Source organism: Phaenicophaeus curvirostris, chromosome 6 (assembly GCF_032191515.1).
Source record: "Phaenicophaeus curvirostris isolate KB17595 chromosome 6, BPBGC_Pcur_1.0, whole genome shotgun sequence".
In the NCBI taxonomy this organism is placed as follows: Eukaryota; Metazoa; Chordata; class Aves; order Cuculiformes; family Cuculidae; genus Phaenicophaeus; species Phaenicophaeus curvirostris.
Genome location: NC_091397.1, coordinates 6,979,152 through 7,004,058, shown reverse-complemented (window position 1 = coordinate 7,004,058; position 24,907 = coordinate 6,979,152). Strand labels below are relative to the sequence as shown.

At 46.6% G+C, this 24,907-nt stretch overlaps 2 protein-coding genes across 2 annotated transcripts in view; both read left to right on the top strand.

The window, feature by feature from the left end:
- The window catches only part of RHEB (Ras homolog, mTORC1 binding), a 46,174-nt gene extending 40,612 nt beyond the window's left edge, over positions 1-5,562 (top strand). Inside the window, exon 8 of the mRNA XM_069859290.1 lies at positions 5,055-5,562. Coding sequence (XP_069715391.1) covers positions 5,055-5,147 — 93 coding nt within the window. The 3' untranslated portion in view covers positions 5,148-5,562. The remainder of the gene's footprint in view (positions 1-5,054) is intronic.
- Positions 5,563-12,805: 7,243 nt separating this feature from the next.
- CRYGN (crystallin gamma N) lies at positions 12,806-23,103 on the top strand. Its single transcript, XM_069860089.1, has 4 exons — positions 12,806-12,865; positions 14,832-15,080; positions 16,814-16,959; positions 22,887-23,103. The coding sequence occupies exons 1-4, from the start codon at positions 12,806-12,808 to the stop codon at positions 23,020-23,022; spliced, it is 591 nt and encodes a 196-aa protein (XP_069716190.1). The 3' UTR covers positions 23,023-23,103.
- Positions 23,104-24,907: the final 1,804 nt, after the last annotated feature.

The following is a 24,907-nucleotide window of genomic DNA, read 5'->3' as shown; positions in this document are numbered from 1 at the left end:
AGTCCTAAAAACATGCGTACTATGAAATAGAGCAACTGAAGCAAACCAGTCCTGTTCTGCCAGGAATTACCAAAAGATACCACATTCCAGACATGATGTGACTTTGGATAGATGGAAAGCAAGAGAGGCAAAGATCAAAGCTGCACTGAGGATAAGTGGTAGCAGCTGGTGAGAGTACCCAAGGTCAAATATGTGTCCATTCCTCCAGACAAGGATGACACTGTAGGACTTTTGGAGGAACCTGCATGTCAGCAATTTACCAGTCACTTAGGGCTTTGAGGGGCTTTGAGAAGGCAATTCTGAGACTTAATAGAAAAGGCCGATTTTAGGTTACTGCTGGGCAATTACTGTCTTGTCTCCTTAAGCTGCTTTATTATTACCAGATACATTGAACTGCTTTGGCTGACTTCAGGAGCTTTGAGCCTTTCTTGTGAAATTCCCTATTTTGTTTCACCTAGGCCATAGCATAGTACTTCACCTTCATCCCAGTACAATAAAGTGGTACCTGTTTGAAATACAGCCAGAGTCCAAATTGGTCATAACCTCAGTCGAAGCTGGAAGCCAACCTTTGCTGGAGGAATTTAGGGAGCAGTGAGCTGTCAAACTGTGTTCACCCAGATATGTGAAATTTATTAGATAATCTTGTTTAGAAGGGGCAAGGAAGTAGCAAAAAAAAAATCCTCCTCTGGTGGGTGAATCCTGGCTGGACACCAGGTGCCCACCAAAGCTGCTCTATCACTCCCCTCCTGAGCTGGGCAAGGGAGAGAAAATACAATGAAAGGCTCGAGGATTGAGATAAGGACAGAGAGATCTCTTGTTACCATCATGTGCAAAACAGACTCAACTTGGGGAAATGAATTTAATTTATTGCCAATCAAATCAGAGTAGGATAATGAGAAAATAAAAACTAAATCATAAAACACCTTCCCCCTACTTTTCCTTCCCAGGCTCAATTTCGCTCCTGACTTTTTTTTTTCCTACATCTTCCCCTGAGCGATGCAGGGGGCAGGGGATGTGGGGGCTGCTGTCAGTTCATCACACGTTGTCTCTTTTGCTCCTTCCTCCTCAGGGAGAGGACTCCTCACACTCCTCCCCTGCTCCAGCATGGGTTCCCTTCAATGGGAAACAGTTCTCCACAAACTTCTCTAACATAGGCCCTTCCCACGGGCTTCATTTCTGCTCCAGTGTGGGTCTTTTCCATGGGGTGCAGTTCTTCACGAGCAGGCTTTTTCCACTGTGAGTCGCCCACAGGATTACAAGTCCGGCCAGCAAACCTGCTGCAGTGTGGGCTTCTCTCCATGGGTCTGCAGGTCCTGCCAGGAGCCTACTCTGGCATGGGGTTCTCCATGGGCTGCAGATGGGTATCTGCTCCACCGTGGACCTGCACGGGCTCCAGGAGAACAGCAGTTGAGAATTTCCTCTTAAAAATAATAAAACAAGTGGCACAGCTGAAAAATTGAACATACCAAAGGATGAGCCGACCATGGAGGCTGTGGGCTGGGTTTGGGTGTTTGTACCTTCCTGCACTGACTCTGGTCAGTGTGTTCCCAGCTCCCTGCTTGTGCAGAGAGAACTGCACCTCCTGAACCATCTGTTCCACTGACACCGCAGGGCACATCTACAGAAGCACTTGAGCCTCTGGTGTCTCTTACATGGTGCTAAGTTCTCTAGGCAGTGTGCATTGCCCAGGCTGACATCTGTTTTGTTTCCTTGGGGGAGAAAGGTAGAAGGAAGCCAGATGGCTTTCTGTAGGCTAGGTATGACCCACGTTCTGTAATCAGACCATATGGAGACAGATGCGTAGAAAGTCTGGCTGCCTTCTTTATTCCTTGTCACAAAACAGCTTCCTGCATTGTTTAAAAACTCATTGTAAAATTCTGCAACATATTTGGGCTCAATTTCAAATTCCTAGGGGTTTGCTGGAGGACAGTGATTAAATCTTCTCAGTGAATACATATTTTCTGTGAAGTGAATTAACAAGCCCTGTGAACTCCTACGTCATAGTGTTCCAAACAGCACGTCTTTGACAGAGAATGTACAGCTTCTTGGTTGACAGAATAAGTTGTGGAGGTTTTTTTAATAGATGCTTTGAAGCAGGGGTATAAAGAACTTCTGCATTAAAATGAAACCATTGAAAATGTCAACTCTAAATAGGGAAGCAGTATGTTTGTATATCAGTGCCTCACCAAGTTTTGATTAAAGGAAACTCTTCATTAGTGGCACCAGTTTGACAGTAATTGCAGTCCTGACCATAGTTCTCCTAGAGTCTGCTAATGTGTTCTGTAGTACTGGACTAATGAGCCATTTCTGTCTGAGTTGGTTGGGATTGCAGGGAAACTCCATTATTTGGAGAAATTCTACTCTTTGAACATACTTCATCAGCTGCAATAGTTCCAGAGGTACTATTGGGTACCAACAGTATAAATATGGGAAACTTTAAAATACAGTCTAATCTTGGTAAGATTCTTTTAAGGTTGTTGTGGGTTTACTTTAGTCAATGGAATTAATTTGGAAGTTATCCAATGAAGAATTATACCTTGTGGAGGCAGAAAAACATCTGTTGGGTCAGAACACAGTCATAAATCACAAGGTGCTCTTCAGGCTGCTGATTAAAACCAACAAAACCCCCTTTTATCCTATTTCATAATGTGGCTGCTTTTGTGTAATGAATATACTCTTCTTCCTAAAGAGCATGTGCTTGGAATTCATGAAACGGATGGCTAGAGGTTAGATAATTTTAAATGGCATGTCTGAGATGATCAGGAGACCGTTTCCAAGTTGAAGATTCACATGCTGAAATACTGATCATACGGTGACTCTTCAGCTTGAAAATATAGAGAAGGAAAGCACTTTAGACTTGTCCTTGGCTACAGTAGACATTTATTCTTAAATTACTTCTAAGCAATCTCAGATGCTGCATGTTGTAGTCTCTGCATGTTCTGATGGATGCTAACATATCCATGAACTCCTTAAAACCCAGTGAATCTTGAAAATACTGCTTTAAAAATGTGAGGTAGTTACTGCAAGTGGCATTCGTGGTGTTGCCCGAGGCACTTGATTCTCCCTATCTTTCAGTATCCTTAAAAACAAGCAAACAAAAGCCCACCAAAACCTAACTACACTTAATCAAATTCTTCCATGAGATCTCCTGAGTCACTCAAGTGGGCTGACATCCTTTCTTAGTGTTTTTGCTTAAGTTAAACTTATTTTCATGGGAAACGGTGTCTTTCCATCCTAGGATTTACAATTTGTGCTCACTGGCATGTGTGCCTGGGGAAGTATCACCCTTCTAGCCCATGCCCTTTGTTTCATCACCTGGAGTTTAGCCTCTCTCACCAGGTTGCTTTGCCCTCAGTGTGGAGGGAGCAGGCTTGGCGTAGACCAAGCAGAGTTGATACCAGAACAAGTAACTTCTCTGAGAGCACTTGTGCTGCCTTCCGTCTGAAAAAGTGAAGGGTCCATAGTGCACGTGGCACAGAGTTTTGCAGAGGACTCTGTCTAATCCTGTGTGTTCCACACAGTAAGCTAGGATGCTTGTGTGAGCCTGACCATGGCAGTGATAGGTATCCTATAGCTCAAGCTGTTTGAAATATAAAACCCTCTTTGAAGGACTTTATCAAATGATTGATTCATATTAGACAGTGGCTAGTTTGACTCACGTTTCCCATAATGTTTGGATTGGATATTAGGAAAAATTTCTTTACTGAAAGAGTGGTGAAGCATTGAAACAGGCTGTCCAGGGGAGTTCCTGGAGGCATTCAGAAAAAACCGGGTAGATGTGGCACTTCAGGACATGGTTTAGTAGGCACAGGGGTGCTGGGCTGACAGTTGGACTTGATGATCTTGGAGGTCTTTTCCAAACTTAATGATTCTATGTTCTTGTACCATGTCTAATACTGGTCTTTACCCATAGATAAAATAAGTACATGGTGGAGTTAGATACTTAGCGCTTTCTCTCACAGGTCAAGGATATTAATGTAACCTGGGCTGCACAAAGTCAGTGCTAAGAGCGGAAAAATTTATAGTTACTCGGAATTGTAATGATTACTTAGAGGAAATGAATGGGTTTATTCTCTGGAGCACCGCAGCATGAAAATCTCTGTTGCCGTCAGTCACTCAGAACAAGCTTACTATTTAAAATAGAGCTGAATTACTGTTATCAGCTTTGTTGTGAGTTTGGCTCAGTTCAAACTTGTCCTTCCTGCAGCGACAGAGAAAATAACTGAGGATTGCTGTAGAGGGAGGTGTTAAAAGGCTGCGCTCAGAACTGAAATTACCACGTTTTCCCTCCTTGATTTTGGAATGAGTGTTGGATGTTATCTGTTGGCATAGGCAGTATAACTGCTAACATTCATAGAATCATAGCATGGTTTGAGTTGGAAGGGACCGTAAAGATCATCCAGTTCCAGTTCCAGCCTGTGCTGTGGGCAGAGCCACCACCCACTGGATCAGGTTGCTCAAAGCTTCATCCAGCCTGACCTCAAACACCTCGAAGAATGGGGCAGCCACAACTCCTCTGGGCAGCCTGTGCCAGTGCCTCACCACCATCATCATGAAGAATTCCTTCCTCATGTCTAATCTAAATCTTCCCCCTTCCAATTTAAAGCCATTCCCTCTCCTCCTATCACTACATGCCCTTGTCAAAAGTCCCTTCCTTTAGGCCTCCTTCAAGTACTGGAAGGCCGCTATAAGGTCTCCATGGAGCCTCTCTAGGCTCAACAAGCCCAACTCTCTCAGCCTATCTTCATAGCAGAGGTGCTCCAGCCCTCTGATCATCTTTGTTGCCCTCCTCTGGACCTGTTCCAATAGTTCCATATCCTTATGTAGGAGATTCCAGAACTGGACACAGTACTTCAGGTGGGGTCTCATGAGAGCAGAGTAGAGGAGGAGAGTCCCCTCCCTCGCCCTGCTGACCACACTTCTTTTGATGCAGCCCAGGATACAGTACCCCCAAGTCCTTCTCCACAGGGCTTTAATAAATCACTTTTTTATTACTTTTCAGTAAGCGGGCAGTTCCTTCTTCCCTGCTGATCTTGTTCTCTCTCTCTTTGCAGACTGCCGTTGATGTTTTTAAGAGGATAATTTTGGAGGCAGAAAAAATCGATGGGGCAGCTTCACAAGGGAAGTCTTCATGCTCAGTAATGTAATTCCACTGCAAAACCTGAAAACACTGGGAATACATTCTACCTGAAGAAGCAAAACTGCCCGTTACCTTTAAGGATAAACTATGCTTCTTTTTTTTATTTTTTTTTCTTCTGTTAACCTGAAAGATAAACAGTTGGTTTGGAGCCTTTCCCTTCAGATTATGTTAAACTCTGACTCCTGTGCAAATGGCTTCACTTCCATTTTCAAATTTTAAGCAATCATATTTTCAATTTATATATTGTATTTCTTAATATTATGACCAAGAATTTTACTGGCATTAATTTTTCAGTGTAGTTTGTTGGTTAGAATAATCATCAAAATGATCCATATTGTTACACTACTATTAACTAGGCTTGGATATCAGTGTTTCTTTGTGTTAAATGTATACTTGTAAATAAAATAGCTGCAAACCTTAAATGTCGTGTTTATGATTTTTTTGGTGATTGCTCCATATCAACATATTTTTCTGTGGAAGGTGTTTACCTGCTGACCTTAAGAGGAAGCCTGAGATCCTGGGAGCCAGTGGTTTGTTAGACCATTGCTCGGGAAGTTGTTTGTGAGTGATCCCAGCCCGTTTTGCTACTAGAACTCCAGGCTGGCCAGGTAGCACAGCTGTGCTTTGTGCCTGTTCATGGGGAAGGAGGCACAAGGGACACCTTTGGTTTGGAAAGGAAGGCTTGGATTTCCAGTCAGACTGCCTGCGCTGTGTTTTTTCCCTTTATCTGTTAGGAGTTATGGAGTGAAGGGTGCACAGATCCATCCCAGGAGAGGGACCAGCATACCCCTGCACTACAGACTGCCCATGGAGACTCGTGAGTAGGAATGCTGTTAGGACAGAGTGGAAGATCCAGGTTACAAGAATAAAAATTGCTAAGAAAACAAAAATGTCATTTAAAAGAAATTGCACATCCCGAACCAATTGATGTGGGGTGTTTATCATGGTTTTCTGTACTTTTGCATTTGGACAGCGCTGATAGAGGTGTGTGTTCTCCTGGCACCTGGCCATTTGCAGTGTCAAAGTCCCAGCACTGCTCTGGCAGCATCCCCTAACCAACTGCAACTGTCTGCTTGGCTTTTGGACGAGAGACTTAACAAGCCTGAATCTCCTATGTCTGGAAACTACTTCAACTGCGTATTTAAAAAATGCACAGTTGACCTACTTTGTATTTAAAAACAAAACTAACCCCAAACCAACAACATTAAAATGAGGCTGAATTGGGGAACAGCTTATTAAATGAAGTCTGTCTCATGCATTTTTATGTCCATTTGAAAACTTAATTTCTGACAGGAGTAAAATGGAAGGGCAATTTATAGTGTTTTTGCAACCAGAATGAGCTTTTGCATTTCAGTCCATGCTAAAGGATACAAATGCGGCACTTGCTTTTCTTGTACAGTGATAACCCTCATCTGGAGGATTGTCCAAACACCTCAATTAACAGTGCACATAGAAAAACTTTTTATTTTCTTTGATCAACATGAGATTAACTGGCTTCCTGGCAAAAAAGTTGCCTTTTTTCCTCTCCATTTAGGATATTTCCACAGGGTTCTGAAAGCTCATTTCTGTTACTTGAATTTTCCTAGTCTGTGCCAAGCACAGCTGCCATAGCTGGATGATCGTCACACGTGACGGATGGCTGAAGTTCAGCAGAGTGCGCTTTTTGGGAAACCAGCACAAGCTTTTGCTTCAGAGCCAGAGCGAGGTGGGGCTGTGCAGTGGGTTTCTGTCACTGGAACTGCCTTCTATCACTGCCTCATCCAGTAAGAAATGTAATTTTTTCCACTCCTCCAAGCCTTTCTCAGCTAACAAGACCTAGAGACTAGCCATGCGTCTTGCAGTTTCAACAAAATGTGTGGTTGGGTGAGATGAGTGAGCTACTTGTCCTTTGCTGTACAGAGATTTCAGCTGGCTTTTCAGGATGGCTCCTTCCAGCAGCTGGAGTCTGAAGGAGGCTGGGGCAGCCTCCTGCTTCCTTGTACTGATTTAATTGCTGGCACGGGTTGGGGTTCTTCACTGTGAAAGCCCTAAATCTTTGGCAATCTTGGAAGCCATGTGTTAGGTACAGAAGCAAGAAATGAATATCTAGCAAGCTACCGCTTGCCTGGAATTGATGGTTTTATACAGCCTTGCCTGGCAGCTGCCTTGATCCTTTGGAGGCTTCTGGAGAATTGTGATGAATGGTGCATGGATTAAAAGGTAAGTCGCGAAGGAAAGTAAGTTCTCTGTCCTGAGCTAGAAAAAGATGTGATGTACACTTAATAGGGCCCAGCCTTATTCCTAAGGGATGGTTGCTGGCACAGTTGAAAGAGCAAAGATCCCTTTCCTGTTGAGGAAATGAGCAAAGTTTAACTACAATAAGTCAAGTTAAATTCCCATTGACTTGCATGGATTTAAAACTGTTCTGGAAATGACTTCTGCCTTGCTTGTGCTCCCATCCAACTCCTTGCTTTGCTATGTGAATACTGAGAGACCTCCGAGTATCCTGAGCCCAAGAGGCTTGAGCTGCCCGTCTCCCAGCCTGCCGCGCAAGGAAACGCTGAGGACGAGGAAAGCAGTGGGGCAGGTGCAGCTCGGCAAGCAGAAGATGGACCGCAGGCCGAAAGTTGGTATGTGGTCATGATTTTTCCTGTTGTTTCTATGCATGGCAAAGTTTATCCCTGCCTGATTAACTCCGCAATGGGGGAAGGCTTGGAGGCAGCCTGCGTTGTGTCTGTGGAGTCTTCTGCTCCTCGGCATGGAAAGGACATGGGTCTGTTGGAGCAAGCCCAGAGGAGGCCGTGAATGATCTGAGGGCTGGGGCACCTCCCGTACGAGGACAGACTGAGAGAGTTGGAGTTGTTGAGCCTAGAGAAGAGAAGGCTCCAGGGAGACCTTATAGCAACCTTCCAGTACCTGAAGTGAGCCTCCAGGAGAGCTGGGGCTCTTGTCAGGGACTGCAGGGATAGGATGAGGGGTAATGGTTTTAAGCTGAAAGAGGGGAGATTTAGATTAGAAATTAGGAAGAAATGTTTTCCTGTGAGAGTGGTGAGGCACTGGAACAAGTTTATAGAATCATAGAATCACCAGGTTGGAAAAGACCCACCAGATTGAGTCCAACCATTCCTATCAATCATTCCAGTGCTCAGAGAAGTCATGGAGGTGTTGAAGGCCAGGTCTGATGAGACTGTGAGCAGCCTTATGGAGTGAAGGTGGCCCTGCCCATGGCAGGTGGTTTGGAACTGGATGATATTCAAGGTCCCTTCCAACCTAAACCATTTTATGATTGTGTGATAATGTTTCTTCCTAGCTTCTGTAAGGGATTGGTGAATGCATGCTGGAAAAGAAAAAAAGCTGGAAGAGTGTTTTTACTGCTCCCTTGTGTCTGTAGTAGCTGTATCGTGTCTGAACCAAGCAGCCTTATGTCCTTGCCCAACCAAGGGTTGAGCAGCATGGGCTGAGTTTGGACTTCAGTGAAGAAGTTCTTGCAGCGTTGGAGGCGATGGTGAAGACTTCAGGCTTTGCATTTTCTAGCTTCTTTCAACAGAGAAGTGTCCACATCCAAACTTGCACCCTGGGAGTGAATAGGGACATCAGGCATTGCTCTTGCAGTTACCCTTGTTTCTGGCAGGGGTGAGTATTAATCACTCAGCTGGGTCAATCCCAGCTTGCAACCATTTCCTTTCAAGGGTAAGATAGGCAGCAGCCCAAAATGAAACAGGTGGCCTGTGGCGTGGTGCACATTTTGTGTTTTTACCTTCTTTACAAAAAATGTGTGATCTTACACCTTTGCTGCTAAAGAATTTGTGCTGCTGCTCCGTGCAGATGTCGCAGGCGGCTCTGCAGTGCAGTATGAGCGTGGTGCAGGGTGGTGAGGATGCTCCCAGGCTTCCTGGCCTTATCCTGCTAATTAGCACTGTTGTGCTTTAACCTCTAGAGAAGGGAGAAATCAACAGGTTCTAATTAGTCCTTATGTAATCAGTACTGCTCATCTTCAGTGTTTCACTAATACTGACTAATCTTGGCAACCTCATCTAATAAGGTCGTTATTACTTCCCTTTGACAGCTGAGGATGGGGAGTGAGAGCCTTCACCCAAATGCCTTCAACTCGCTATGGCACCGCACGAATGTGGCTGAACCAGGTCTGGGTGACTGGTCTCCTCAGCATCCAGCTTTTCCACAGGTGTCCTATTTCCCTAGTAGAACCTTCCCTTTTTGAAAAAAAGATGAAAATGGAAAGGATTTCACTCCAAACCCCAGGCTTTGTGATGTTTTCCAAAATGAAATCCCAAGTCCCATCTCAGATGCTTATGGAGATATCTAGATTGCAGTTTACTGCTTCCTCACAAGGGGAGGAGGAGGTGCAGGTGCTGATCTCTTCTCTTTGGTGACCAGTGATAGGACCCAAGGAAATGGCAGAACGATGTGCTGAAGGAGGTTTAGGTTGGATGTTAGGAAAAGGTTCTTCACCCAGAGAGTAGTGAAACACTGGAACAGCTCCCCAGGGAAGCAGTCATCATGCCCAGCCTGACAATATTCAAGAAGCATTTGGACAACACCCTCAGACACATGGTGTGAATGTTGGGTTTGTCCTATGCCAGGACAGGAGTTGGATTCAATGGTCCCTGTGGGTCCCTTCCAGCTCAGGACATTGCTTGTTTCTTATGATCCCTAGACAAAAAAACCAAGCTTTTGCAAGTTTTTTTTCATTATCTGTCTCAGTAATGCTGCTAATAAATATTTGGCTAAACCTGACGAGCAAATCTGAACTCCAAGGTGAGGAACTATTTTTCCTAATGGGAATATGGCCAGATCTGAACTGTCATGGTGTGACAGGGCTTGCTCAGGCTCGCGGAGGTCTTTTGGAGTCTATACAGCTCGTGGGACAACGTGAGGTGTTGAGCAGCGCAGAATGGGTGATGGCTCAGGGTGTGGAATGGCTGCCTTTGGTAGAAAGACTGCAGAGACTATGTCTTGGGGCATCCACAATGAAGAAAACGCATCAAACCCATAAACCATTGCCTGGCAGCTGATTCCCATTTCCAGCAACAGGCGATGGGTTCTGTCTTGGGGGAGGCACATTGGAAGGTCCTTTCTCTTGAATGGTTCACTGAGATGTTCTGCATTCAGTGCAACCAGCCTCCCCAGCAGCTCTGGGAGGCAGCACGTGGCGTGCCCAGGCACTGGGAATGGTGTAAGCACCAGTGGAAATTTGTGCTTTGGCAACTGCCATGAGGTAGGCCGGGTCTTAATTGAGCAATGTGGATTTAATATAGAAATCCTCACTTGAGGCATAAGGATGGTTTTTCGCTCTGAGGTCTGTTGCTGCTCTGGAGTGGCCCACAAGACGTGATCATCATCTTCAGAAGACAGCCAAAATTTTTTTTCATAGGAAAGTCTTAGACGCAAATGTTATTCCATATCTAATGAGCTAAAATGATCCTGTAGGAAGGTATGTGAAGAAATCTCTAAGCTTTTTAAAGCAACATGGCTTTCTGAAAGACTTGGGATATGGATGTTTCCTGTGATGAGTCTTTCATTGCTTTTCGAACAATGAAAGCTCCTCTAGAAGCGGGAGTGCGGTCCTTCCAGAGGATGTGGTGCAATTTCTTGGCTGTTGCTCACTTGATTATTATTTGCACGGGTTGCACTGGCGGCACTAGGTACCTCTGAGCAGAACGTAAATCCTGCTCAGCCTCTGCTCAGGAGTATTCCTGTTAGCGTTAGCAAGGTCACTCCCAAAGATTCACCTCCAGCAGTCATGCCCTGCTGCCTTGAGGAAATCTCTGCATCAGGGAAGGAGAGAGATTAGCATCTTCCTACCTTTATTCGGGTAGTTTGGCAGCATCCTTCTGCCAGCACTACCTAATGCTGTGAGGTGTATTGCTAGGCTGGACATTGCAATGGCCAATGTCTGCTGAGCTGCATGGAAAAATCACCCCTGTAAATCCCTGTGGAAAGAGGTGGTGGCATCTCCCAGCTGTGTTTTGAAGACCATTCAGCCTGGACTTACTTATGCCAACACAATCTTGCTTGCAACCCCTGGGCATGTAATGGAAATCACTCTGTAAGAGGACAAGAGCTGTGCCTGGACCCTGTGTGTAGGTAGGATGTGGGGAGGAGAGCAGGGTGGTGGCCGGAGCCACCGCTTTTATCCAGGCAGGATGGCTTTGTCCTGGATGGTTGAGTTCTGGTTTCTAGCATGGCTGGTCTATCCCTGTGACTGATGTTGGCACCGACAGCATCCTGTGCCATCAAGTTCTTCCCAACCTGGTTTTGTTGGGGATGTAACCACAGGGTTACGATGGACTTGAAATCAACCTTGGCCATCTTGTGATTGAAGTATTCAGTTTTCCCAAAGTTTGCAAAGGCAGGTGGCAGTAGCACAGCCTGTAACAGCCACTGTAGACTTCAGGTGATTTCTTACTCCCTCCAAACCAAGATGCACAAAAAAATATCAGACTTTTGAGGCTTGTCTGTTAAAGCCAAATGCTCAGACTTGTAAGTTCATGTCTCCAGTGCTTCATCCTTCAAAGAGAGGAGGGCTGCCCATGATCCTGTTAGTATAAGGCACCAAGGCTGGATGTGATCCTGTACTTTGGCATGAGTAGGAGGCGAGGTCTGTCCCAGCATCGCATGTCTGAAAGGCTGCTAGTGGCCACAGGCTCCTCAGACTGCTCTTTTGCCTCTTCCATTGGCAGCTTTTCCATCATCTGCAATGAGCCAAGGGGGTTTGTTCAGGAATTATGATTTGCCACTCTGCAATATTCTTTTTTTCCCATCATTTTCCTTTTTTTTGTTGTTTCATATATTTAAGTGGTTTCTCAAAGAAATAGGAATAAAGTTGTCACACCCTTTTCCCATCTCTCCTAAAATAGCTTTCAAACCTGCTGGACAGCTTCTAACAAATCTAACAGCCAGATACTTCAAGTTTCTGCAGATTTAATTAAAGTTTGCACTTAGGAGGAGCAGCAAAATCCCGTCACGAGACAGAGGTGGTGAAAATCAGACTTATGTGGTTCCATAAAAACCTCCTCCTGTGGTAATGTTTGCTTTACTGGGTACTTTAGGGCCAGTTTGTCGTGGGTATTTAGGAGGAGAGGATTGCTCCAGGGGAGGTTTAGATTCAATATTAGGAAATTTTCTTTTTCTAAAAGAGCGGTGAAGCATTGGGACAGGCTGCCCAGGGAAGTGGTGGGATCACCATCCCTGGAGCTGTTCAAAAAACGTGTAGATGTGATGCTTCAGGACATGGTTTAGGTGGTGTGTTGATGGTTGGACTTGATGATCTTAGAGGTCTTTTCCAACCTTAACTATTCTATGATTCTTTGTTGTGGATCTTCCATCACCAAACAGCTCATGGCCAACGCAAAGAGCACGTGGACTACTATGACCCCCAAATGCAAGGCTGGGGGAAATGGCTGGTTTGGGGTGTGCCGCTAATGCCCCCGACTCTGGCTGCTGCTCTTCCACGTGGGACTTGCCATGCGCTGTTACTTTTCTCACACCAACTAGTGACTAATGTAGGACTTAGAAAATAACACCAGCATTTCAATGAGGGTTTGGGTAGGGTTTTTGTTAATTAGATGAGGCTTTTCTTCATTATTTCCTGCCTCCAAACAGAACATGTAAATGTAAACAGTGTTTCTGTAATGCTGGGGCAGGTTTACCTGCGTCAGCGGAAGGATGCGTTTCTTCTCCAAGCGCTATGTGCCACCTCCTTCCTTCCTTCACCAGCACATCCCAGTCAGTGCAACTTCCAGCTCAGCCTACGTGTCTGCGCACATGTGCTTATTAACTTTTACATCTTAATTGAAAGGGCGGTGTACTTTTAAGCCTTAATGATGACATCTTTTATTCCTGAATGGTCTTTAATCTTGAAATGAAGCAGTGAACAAAGGTAGCAGAGCGGGGCTGTTGAGCGAGGCTGCTGGCACGCGTGTGGATGGGAGCAACCTGCCAAGAAATAAGTCTTTATGGTTTGGATTTGAAGTGTGTGCCTGACAGTCCAGGGAGCACAGCACCCGCAGGGGGCTGGAGAGGGAGGTGAGGGGCACCCCATGGGTGATGAAGAGCAGGATTTGTTGAGTAGGAGCTGGGTGTGAGGTTTCTTCCAGAGCTATATATAAAAGACCAATCTCCTTTTATCATGGTGCTCCAGCACATCTCTGTGTGCTGGTCCATGGGCCACCTCCATGCATTCGCTTTTACCTATGTTCAGTGTGGCTTGTTAATATAAACTGCCAGGTTTTATGGGCTAGGGCTTTCCCTTGCTATTTATCCTGACAATAAGACAGTTAAAGTTTCTGGAGGCTTTTATAACACAAAAGAAGAGAATATGAAGCAGCTTGTCCTTGCGCTGGTGTTTGCGATGCCAGATCCCGGAGCTGTAATTGCAGCTATATGGGAAATATTACTTTGTGGCCAACAGTGTGGCTTAAAAAACCCCTCCAATCCCAACTTATATCCGTGTCTCGGTGCTGAAAGACTAAAATGTTCATAAATTGATGCTCGTGAATAATGTCAGTGTGTTTGCAAGCCCAGCCTTTGTGCTTCAGAGGGAATTGGGTTCTTGGCTTTTGGAGATGCCATTTAAAGAGGTTAAATGTTGAACGAGAAACTATTTCTTTGATGGATGGAGTGCCATGTGTTATTGGTGAGGAGTCTTCCAAGGGCGCTCGCTTTTGGCTGCCACACTGCAAAGGGCGAGGAGGAGCTGGGAAAAAAGCAGTAAAAAGAAGTGAACCCAATACAGAGAAGTTCATGTGCTATCCTCTGAGATGCTGCTCTTTCCTCGTTTACTTCTTGTCTGCTCTAAGAGCATAAAAAAATGAGGAAAAAAAGGAAAAAGGGCATAAAGGAAGAAAAGGAGGGGAAGGAAAAAAGTGGAGAAAAGAGGAGGGGGGGGAAAGACAGGGATAAAAGGGGAAAAAGTAAGTCCTTCAAAAAGGAGCACTCAGTGTGCACTGCTAATCAACCAGAGCCCTGCCAAGCAAATCTTTTGTCAGATCATCTGCCCCAAATCAAAACCCTGGACTCAGCAGGCCCGTTACCAGCGGTTCTGCCTACGAAGCAGGAAAGCGTAAAGCCCCCGGTTCCCGCTGCTTTGTTAAAAAGCCCTCACAGCACCAGCCCCACCTCCCCCCAGCAGGCAGCCACTATATAGCGGGGTGTCCAACGTTTCTGTCCATCGCGGCTTTGGTTTGGCTCCTGCTTTTGGTCTTGGATAGCAGCCAGCAGAAAATGTCTCAATACTCAGGAAAAGTAAGTAACGACGCAACCGCTTCCCCTTCAGCCCGGAGCCAGAGAGCCCGAGCATCCTCTGGGTTGAAGGAGTAGGTTAGGATAACATCCCAGAGGATGCGATGCAAGTGATGATACTGGGAACTCGTTCAGTAGCAAGGATGGGGAGGGTGCGGCAGAAAGAGCTGCATTTCGAGAGTGGAGTTTCCTGTTTAAACATTCCTCTTGGAAATATGTGTGAGTGAGCACGTGGCAGCAAGAAGTGTCGTAAACGTGGGATGCACTGTTCCCAGAAAAACAAATACGGTTCTTAGGAAAAAATTTCAATGATGTGTCTTGATGGAAAGCAGCTAAAAAACCCTAAACCATCCTAAAATTATCTACCTGCAAGAGATTCCCACGTCCTTCACATGGGGGATTGAGCTGTGCCCCTGCTCCTTGCTGTGGCCCGTTCTCCTCTCTCCCCCAGATCACTTTCTACGAAGGCAAATGCTTCACAGGCAGAAAGCTGGAGGTCTGTGGCAGCTGCAGCAATTTCCAGGACCGGGGTTTCCTCAACCGAGTCAACTCCATCTGCGTCCAGAGTGGAGCTTGGGTCTGCTTTGACCACCCCGACTTCCGAGGGCAGCAGTACATCCTGGAGCACGGCGAGTATCCCGAATTCTATCGCTGGAATGGCCGCAGTGACCACCTGGGCTCCTGTCGGCCTGTTGGGATGGTGAGTGGATGCTGGTGATGTTCCACTCTCCCAGTCGGAGCATCGATGCTGCCGTTGGACTTTATTTCTCCTGGTCACAAGAGCCCCGTGAATAAGTTTGATAAAAATCTTTGCACTTTAGAAATAATATGTCCTATTGAGAAGGAAATAGTTTCCTGGGGAAGGTTTATCTCCCCTTGGAGTGGTCTACACAGGCCACAGTGCCTCCTGACCAGGAGAAGACACATCGCCTTCCTCCCATGGCACAAAACACAGAGGCTTTAATGGGAGATGAGATTTTCCTGTGGTTTTTCAGTTGGGGAGACAAGGTACTGCTGGCGTCATGTGCTTTTCCTTTTCAATGTGAGTTGCTATGAAATACCCACAGAGGAATTAAGAAGGAAGTTTGTTGCCCAAGGCAAGTTTGCGCTGCGGCAGCCCAGTCTCCCCACAGACCTGGATGGGGAGCAGGCAGCCTGAGGGCTTATCCAAACAGGATCCATGGGGCAGCTGTGCTGGTCCTAGCAAATTTTAGCTGAACTCTCTGCTATCGCAATAAAGCCGCAGTAATCCTAGACTAAGACCATTTTTGTTCCTCATAGTAGATAGCCCTCCCCTCATGAAGTTTTAAAAACACTGCCTGGAGGAAGGCTTAATAGGGAAGATTAAAAAGTAGCAAAGAAAAATTAATCTTTCCATTTAATTCTTTATTGCTCATGACACCTAGGGCAATGATGAACCCACTCGGAGCTGGTGGGGTTTCTTGCTGGTCCCGAACCTGCTTTTCGGCATGGCAATGGGTTTGTTTTAGGTCCATAATGTCCTTCCCAAAGCACCTACATGGAGGAATGCTCTGCCCCAAGTCCTGGAGCCTGGCCAGCGCAAGGGCTTTTTCTTTTTCTGGCCCACAGTTTTGTCTGTGAGATGCTCTGTGAGTGCTTCAAGGCATTTCTGCAGTGCAGATTCCCAGAGGAATGTTTGCTCAAGCACTGTATCTGCTCAGCTGCTGCTCGCAGTTGCCTCGTGTGGGGTTTGGCATCACAGTCCAGCCTTCTCATGCGTTGACATTGTTTATTTGAAAAATGTGTTCAGGTATTCTTTGAATTCGGCTTTAAAATGTCCTTTCAACTCGCTCTGTCCCACATACCTATACTGCAGGCTGCAGAAATCTCCCTGGAGGAATTTATGTCATGTCATCCTCAGGGGCTTACACAGCAATGATGACGCTGGGAAGGTTTCTTATTCTCGTCTCCTAATTCTTCTCCTTAAAGAAAGGCGTAGCAGCTCCCATCATGACCCACAGCCTCACGTGGAACTGGAGGCAATATAGATTAGTTTAGGGAAATAATCTGACATCTTTGTATACTCAAACATCTTTGTACACTCAAATATATATCCGCTTTTTGGTGTGTGAGTGTACAGAGAGCAGGGGCTGCAGCTGATGTTGTATTCGTGATGGAGGGTTTATGGGGCACTGGGGGGTGGATCTGCAGATGAATGAGAGGCTACATGTGCCTGGGTGCAATGAAGCCCACGAGCGATGCATCTACATGTGCACAGCTGCTGTAGGAAGGTGTGCTAGGAGGTGGCATGAGTTTTTGTGTGCTCTGTGTGTGCTGGCACTGGTGGTGTTGGACTGCGTTTCACATTCCCCTTCCAAAACACCATTCCATCTTCCTCTTTGTCTCATAAAAGCCAGAGAAGTAATTTGCTGTATATTTTTTTTTTATTGACTCGGATCCCTTTGTCCCCAGCACGGCGCGCATTACAGGATTGAAATATTCGAAGGGAGCCATTTTAGAGGTCCCAGCCTGGAGCTGACAGAAGATTGCTCCTTCCTGCAGGGACAAGGCTGGGACAACACCTGCATCAACGCTCTCAAAGTGTACGGTGATGGCGCGTAAGTAACCGCGTGCATCCCAGCGCGCAGCCACTACAATGCTCCCTGCCCCGTGCACTCCTTGTACCCAGTGCTGCAGGGGAGCGAGGCAGCTGCAGAGACTCCCCTAGTTGTGGAAGAGCCTGTCGATGCTGGGGGGACTTGGAGAAAAACTAAAACTGTGAGTTAAGGCTGTGGTTTAAAGACGAATTTTAGTGCCTGCCCATTAAGACCTGCTTCAAAAGGGGTACGATATTTGAAGTGTGGCAACTAAACACAGGCTACAAGAGCTCTGAGACACACTTTTATAAGGTGTATGAAACAAAAATTCTAAAACTAGGGGGTTTTTTCCCTTCCTTTCTTTCTTTAAAACATTACTCTGCAAGCTTCCAAACACCTCTTTAAAATCTTTCAGGGAGGGTGTATGGCTCCAGGCAATGCAGGTCAAAATCTAGGGAATGCAGGTCATAGAATCATAGAATGGTTTGGGTTGGAAGGGACCTCCAAGATCATCCAGTTCCAAGCCCGCTGCCATGGACAGGAACACTTCCACTGGATCAGGTTGCTCAACGAGCCATCCAACCGGGTCTTGAATGCTTCCAGGGATGAGGCATCCTGCTTTGCTTTGCAAGTGGCTTCATCAAGGTCTGCTATGAAACCAGGAACTTCCTCCTTGAACAGCAAGAATTAGGCAGTAGTGTCTCACCTTAAAATTAAATCCCATCTCTTAAAGAGAGGGGCAGCTGCAGGAGCATGGAGGTAGGATGCCTGCACGCATAGGCGGCCCAGTAGGTTTTTGATCACCCTTGGTACCTCATGAACCTGCCTTGCAGATGCGTTACCAATGCTCAGGCCCCATCCTCCTGCCCCTGCAGGTGCTCACAAAAGCCTTGAGAGGACAGCAGCTTTTCCTCCTTCTTGCTGTTGGATGGTAATTTGCGTTTTGTCAACAGTGTCAGTCCTTTTAATGTTTTTTTCCCCGCTCCCATTGTGAGACAGGTTGTTATTTGGCTGTCTCCTCTTTCCTCTGTTCAACAATTCTTACTACAAGGGTGCTGGGAATGGGGGAATGCCATAAAATCCTCCCAGAGCTGGGCAGGGAGTGACTGGAGTGAGGCACAGGGCAGAGGAGGGAGTGCAAAAATGCTCTTCTCCATGTGTCCTGGACTGGATATTGCGCATCTCACCTGAGCCCATCATGGGATGTTGAACCCCTTCTATCCACTGCCTCTTTTTCCCAGGATAGGAAAAAGGTTGTTGCCATCCAAGCTTGTGACAACCTGACAGCAACTGTCCTGAAGGACCCTTTCTGATTGAACTGAGACCTTGCCTCTTCTAAAAAACCAGACTTATGATCAGGCAGTGATGGTTTATTAACAGAAAGGAGCAGAGCTACCAGCTCCTAACGGGAAGAAATGGCTGGAGGCCACCAGGGGCCCCCTTAGTGCAAGGAGCATTGAACCAAAAGGTATTTGAGTACCAACACCATAAAGCCAAGACAGAGCCTGTGAGTACTCTGACAAGAGCTTTAAGGCCAATTATTTACCACATGTGTCCCTGTAGCAGAGCCTGGAGCTTGAGAATTTGGGATGCTGCCCAGAAACTTTCAAGCACTTAAATTTTTCACATTGATATTCCCCCTACCCTGAAAAATACATAAGGGGCACAAAGCATGCTTCCCTTTGCATGGGAGCCTAGACTGTTTGTGTTAATATTACATGACTTCTTAAAGACTTTGAGTAGAGATAAAAATTAGGAAAAATCAAACACTGAGAGGAGCGCAGTAAGGAAATGCGCTGAGTTTTGTAGAGTTACATTCAGATCCTGGGAAAATGGTGATTGAAAGCCCAGGCAAGGGTCTGTAAAGGCCATTAAAAGGCAGGACGATGCAGAAGGATCTGCTGGCAGAGAGGTGAGACCATGGAGGAGAAAGACACCACTTTTCTCCTTCGGATAGATTGTATAAGCCTAGGTGACCCCAGAGCTTCTGTAGCTGGCACTGGGCTCAGCCTGGTAGGCTGACAGACTCCCAGGACCTGTCCTTGAGCATCTGGAGAGTGGAAGAGATCAGGTCGCTGGAAATGAGGGGAGTTTCAGTCACAGGCTGTCTGCAGCACGTCCCGAGGCTGAATGTGGGTCTGATTTACCCTGTGCTTGCTGAAAAGCAGAGTTCCCCAATTTCCCTGCCTGCTCCCAGTAGTGCTGAAGTTTTGCTCTGCAATTTTCCCCCTTAATTCCCTCAATGCAACATCCATCTGGTTTCTCAGTGGAGCTGAGGGTGTCCAGCACCTTCCCCGCTGCCCTTTCAGAGTTGGTGACTGCTACCGCACACAGCCAGAAGGGTTGATGATAAAGCTGTTAAAGCCATGCTGGAAATGAGCTTGCTATTTTGGAACAGTTTTGAGATGTTACCGCCCCCTCGGAAGCTGTTGCAGTTTGCGTGGCACGAGGCTCTGCCCATCCATCCCACGGCCAGAGCCAGCTCCAGTATCACAGATGGTATCATCTGGTTTTAGATGAAGACATGCACCTCTTGTCCTCCTTTGTGCCTCAGCCGCTTCACAGAGGATTGCTTAGAAACTTCAGAAAGCTGTATTTGTTTTACAGTCCAGGAGAGGATACCCCAAAAAGGGCTTTTCTAAGCTATAGTGACGTAACTTGAAGGAACCAGACCAGCCATTTATTCTGCTGAAGCATTTATAAGCATTTGGTAGATGTTCTGCAGTCAGGCTGTGAAATATCAACCAGAACAGGTACCCAAACGTTGCTGTTCAAGAAATGTTGCCTATTTCTCAGCAGAGGCAGTAGCTGCTCATGGCACTGCTTGAATCCTGTGTGGCGAATAAGTGACCTTGAGCCCTACTGAAAGCATCTCACTCGGTTCAGGCTGAAGTTGCAGTGCTCCCCTGCTAGATTTTCAGCGTGAGCAGCCAGTTTTGGCTTCCAGGGCTTGAGCTGGTTCCATGTGAGTTTTATTCCCGTGTCCTCTGGGTTTATGTGCTAATGAAATACAGCACCAAGATGTTTGAGGGCTGCGTGCTATGTGCCTGGATCAGCTCTCCCATGCTGGGCTTGAGGACAGGATCATCTTTTTTTTTTTGGTTTCTGGGCTCCTGACAGACTTTTATTTCCTCTCTCACTTATGATCTCAGAGAACGTAAATTTTAGGCAATAAAGGAACAGCTAAGTAAGCCATACAAGTCTTCACTCATCACCTTGCACTGCCAATACACTCCAAATCTTTCTGCTACTCCTTTTATTCTTCTTTTTTTGAAGCCTTTCCCTAAGCAGAGGGACAAGCTGGTGGGTACTTAACACCTCACCAGGTCATGCAGTCTGCTTCCATCTGCCCCAGTGCCTGTCCCATTGCCTCCATGTGACTGTGCAGACGCATCCGCCACGTGTCTGGAGAGAAATGCAAAGTTCTTGGGAAAGAGTCACTATGAGCTCTACCCCCTGCACTATTTCCCAGGCTCCACCAGTCGTTGAAAGATACCCTAGAGCAGAGCAGAGCTGGAAGAACCACCATGAACTGGTGGGCCAGCAACACAAAGTGAACACCCCTGTCCTACCATCATGCAGTATTTCAATAGCGTTACGTATTCTCAACAGGAGGGAGTGATTGGAAGGTGCAGAAAATAGGATCAGGAGCTCTTTACAGGAGGGCTTAAGGGAGGGATGGTGAACTGATGGAGAAAGAGGCTCATGATCCTCCAAAAATACAGAGAGATGCATTTGAGCTGAAGGAATAGGGTAGAAAAGGAAACAAGCCATGTGTGCATTATGAACAAGGCGTATCTAGGGGAAGAGGATAGCTTTATAAATTGTTCTTTATTAAGCTGAGGAGCTGAGCATGCTTTTTGACAGTGGACATCAGGTATGTGATGGGAGGGATGCGGCATCAGGACAACATTCCATGCTCTCTATAACTACCTGAAAGGAGGTTGCGGAGAGGAGGGAGCTGGCCTCTTCTCCCAAGTGACAGGGGACAGGACAAGAGGGAATGGCCTCAAGCTCCACCAGGGGAGGTTCAGGCTGGACATTAGGAAAAAGTTCTTCACAGAAAGGGTCATTGGGCACTGGAACAGGCTGCCCAGGGAGGGGGTTGAGTCACCTTTCCTGGAGGTGTTTAAGGCACGGGTGGATGAGGTGCGAAGGGGCATGGTTTAGTGTTTGATAGGAATGGTTGGACTTGATGATCCGGTGGGTCTCTTCCAACCTGGTTATTCTATGATTCTATGATTCTATGATTCATTACATTCACACAAGCAGCAGGCACCTTTCTCCATGAGCTGCAAAGTGAACTTCAAAGGAAGAGTGTGAGGACAACTTTCTAAGTCCGGTTCGGATATAAACTGGCTGCAAAAAGTGCCAGAGAATGAACTTGTTTGTTTGCAGAAAATGCTCGGGATCCAAACTTTTTGGCTGAGTGCACTGCAGCAATGCTGCAAAACACAGTCATGCAAACCCGGGCAGTGGAGTGGAGAGGGGCACCAGGCAGGCGTGAGCAGAACGTGCCAGTCATATCAGTGCACAGGCAGATGGGAGAGGGAACCCACAACAATCCCACCTGGCTGGCTCTCAGAAACACAAAATGAGTCCAAATATGTCAAGGAATCTGTAAGGTGGCTTCACTAAATACCTTAACCTTCTGTTTTGTTTTCTTTTTTTTTTTTTTAATAATGCCTGTGGGTGGATGGTTTTATAAATAACTTATATTTCCCTAGGACTCCAGCTTTTTGCTCTGGGTCAGACTGATCTGAATTCACCAGCTGTTGTCTGACTCTGGAAACCCAGCAGTCTTTGACCTATCCAGTACTTAAGGGAGTTTCTCCCTGGAAATCCCACATACAGTAGGTCCTAACCCAGATGTCACACCAAGAGATAGAGCACAGGAATCAAATGATACAGAGGGCTGTATTTGTGCTCTGTTGTCATTGCGAGATGGGACAAGCAGCAGAAATCCTTTTAAAATCCTTTAAAATGTTGCAAAGAAAAGAACAAGGCAGAGATGAGCAATTCAGCAATGATGGGGTGGAAAACTGACTGCAAAATTATCAGTCAAATGGCAGAACTTGGTTAGAAAACACTGGAGATTTAAATAGAGGAAAGAGGTGACACTTGTGGGCACATTAAAATCAAGTCACATGCGTATTAAAGAAATAAAGGGAGAGAAGAGCAGCAAAATTTGCCCCTCTTCACCATCAGAATTTCTCCTTATTTAAGACCTTCTAATGGAGAAAGACATGCTAAAGAAACAGCCAAGCTAGGTGGAGAAGCCAGACGTGGCAAAGTCACCGTGGCTGTTCAGTGCTGTATCGATTTGACTGCATTCCAAGGGAAAGTTGTAGTTAACTCAAGACATAAAGTGAAGATAACCAAGCCCAGTCCTGCTCTCTGATGGAAAGCATCAAAGACCATTGTGAATTACTAGCAAAGAGAGAAATTATTAAATATGGTTCCCATCATAGCTAATGAGTCAATTCAAAGATGTAAAACATCTTTCAAGCATTGCACGTTTCTCCCTGCAGTCCAAAATGAGTTTATCCATGGGATGAGGGGATTCATGTCCTTCTTTAGCACTATCAACTGCTATTAAATCCCTCCTCCTGCACATGGTGAAGCTCAGAGAGATCCATTCCTGTGAAGAAGGGAGCCCCTAGTCTCAGGCTTCATCACTGGTATAACCCAAACCAACTTCTTCTAAAGGCAAGGTCTAGTCTGGCTGTGGATAATTGCCAGGCTATGCTGGAAACAGGGGAAGTGCCAGCAGTTAACCCCACAAAGGGTATTTCTGTGGGCAAGATGGGACCAGGACTGTGGAGGGGCCATCAGGCCCTGGTATTTTACAGTACTGCAGTGCCTAAATGCAGCCACTCCGTGTGGGCACGAGGCCACCTCGCCTGACCACATTGTTATGACTCAACTAACCCTCCCTTTCTGCTCAGGTGGGTGCTGTATGAGGAGCCCAACTACCGGGGCCGTATGTATGTGGTGGAGCGGGGTGAGTTCAGCAGCTTCAATGCGTGGCAGGCACGCAGTGCGAGCATCCAGTCCATCAGAAGAGTCATCAACTACTTCTAGCTGAGCTTTCATCCTACCAGCAGTGGCCTGAGACCAGGCATCTCCCCCCCTCCCCACTCACTGACCTGTGGAATAAATTGTTAAACACCAGATTTTTGGCTCTCGGTACTTTTTCCCATCACTTGCATAAAGTCAAGAGGGAACGGACTTGGAACCTCTCAAAGCTTGGTTTACATTCTATGAATATGCTATTTTTATTCTGCAGTGATTTGTAAGGAGGACATGGGGGTGGACGGGTCAGAACTGGTGGTAACAAGCAGACCTGGGAATATGCTCCCTGGTGCTCTTGTGGTCTAAGATGTTTTCACTCTGCCCTGTCCAGGGCCATCACACGATGGACTCGGCTGACTCCTGATGCCCGGAGGGGGTCACGTTGCTGCACGTGTGCTTTGTGAACGCAGCAGGGCAGCCATCTGAGGGTCTGCTCGTGCCATGTGAGGACGCAAGTGAGGATCATGTCAGAATCTGATTGACTCACAGGGTCTGAGCACGACGTGCCGGTTCTGATGTGAAGGTGATAGAAATCATTCACCCTGAGTTGACCTTAGATCAATACACATTAAAAAATACATTAAAAAAAGATTCCCCGAAGGCACAAAATCTGAGCAATCTTCTCTTTTCTCCTGATTCATAAGCTCTTAGGCCAGCAATGACATTTTGAGGGGGTGGCAGTGAAGAAAGCAGCCACAGCACTGACACTTTCTGCACAGCCCTCTTCCCATCCTTCTGGCCTTTTGATGCTCCCAGTTCATCCCAGTTGTTTCGGTGCCCCCAAACCCCATTTGGTTCTTGGCAGCCAGGATGGGAACAGGTCTGCTGGTACAGCAATGAACCATCCACTACAGCCTGGGTGCTTCCCTTGGCAGTCAGTGCCCAGAAGTCAGGTGGCCTCCTTTCCATAAAATCATAACCCAGTATTAGATAAGAGTGTTTCTGACTATTTCATAAAGGGGTCATTTTATTCTTTTCACTCCGTTATTCCGTTAGCTGTTAAAGCTTAGCTGTCTGATGGATCCTGACAGGCACGGGCATGGTGCCGGCAGAGCTACAACGCTCTGCGTTAATCCATTGGGAAGGCTGCTGATCTAACCACTGTCCCCAGCCCTTTGAAGGGACATGAGTGAGGCTGACAGGTCCCCAGCACACTGGAGCACAAGGTGTGCGCGCCTTCAGGGCTGCTTGTGTTTGTGCATCTGCAATGGGATCCTGCCCTTTGCAGAGCGACTGGGAGCAGGGATCTACATCCTGCTCTGATACTGGATCATAGAATCATAGAATCATAGAACAATCAGGTTGGAAGAGACTCACCAGATCATCGAGTCCAACCATTCCTATCAAACACTAAACCATGTCCCTTAGCACCTCATCCACCCATGCCTTAAACACCTCCAGGGAAGGTGACTCAACCACCTCCCTGAGCAGCCTGTTCCAGTGCCCAGTGACCCTTTCTGTGAAAAAGTTTTTCCTAATGTCCAGCCTAAACCTCTCCTGGTGGAGCTTGAGGCCATTCCCTCTTGTCCTGTCCCCTGTCACTTGGGAGAAGAGGCCAGCACCCTCCTCTCTACAACCTCCTTTCAGGTAGTTATAGAGAGCAATGAGGTCTCCCCTCAGCCTCCTCTTCTCCAGGACAAACACCCCCAGCTCTCTCAGCCGCTCCTCATAAGGCCTGTTCTCCAGCCCCTTCACCAGCTTTGTTGCTCTTCTCTGGACTCGCTCCAGAGCCTCAACATCCTTCTTGTGATGAGGGGCCCAGAACTGAACACAGGATTCGAGGAGCGGTCTCACCAGTGCCAAGTACAGAGGGAGAATAACCTCCCTGGACCTGCTGGTCACACCGTTTCTGATACAAGCCAAGATGCCATTGGCCTTCTTGGCCACCTGGGCA

Excerpts from the sequence above, each read along its gene's own strand:
- CRYGN (XM_069860089.1), top strand. The coding sequence starts at position 12,806 with ATGCGTTTCTTCTCCAAGCGCTATGTGCCACCTCCTTCCTTCCTTCAC. Across the intron at positions 12,866-14,831 it reads TCCTTCACCAGCACATCCCA|ATCACTTTCTACGAAGGCAA; the intron begins GTCAGTGCAACT and ends TCTCTCCCCCAG. Across the intron at positions 16,960-22,886 it reads AAAGTGTACGGTGATGGCGC|GTGGGTGCTGTATGAGGAGC; the intron begins GTAAGTAACCGC and ends CTTTCTGCTCAG.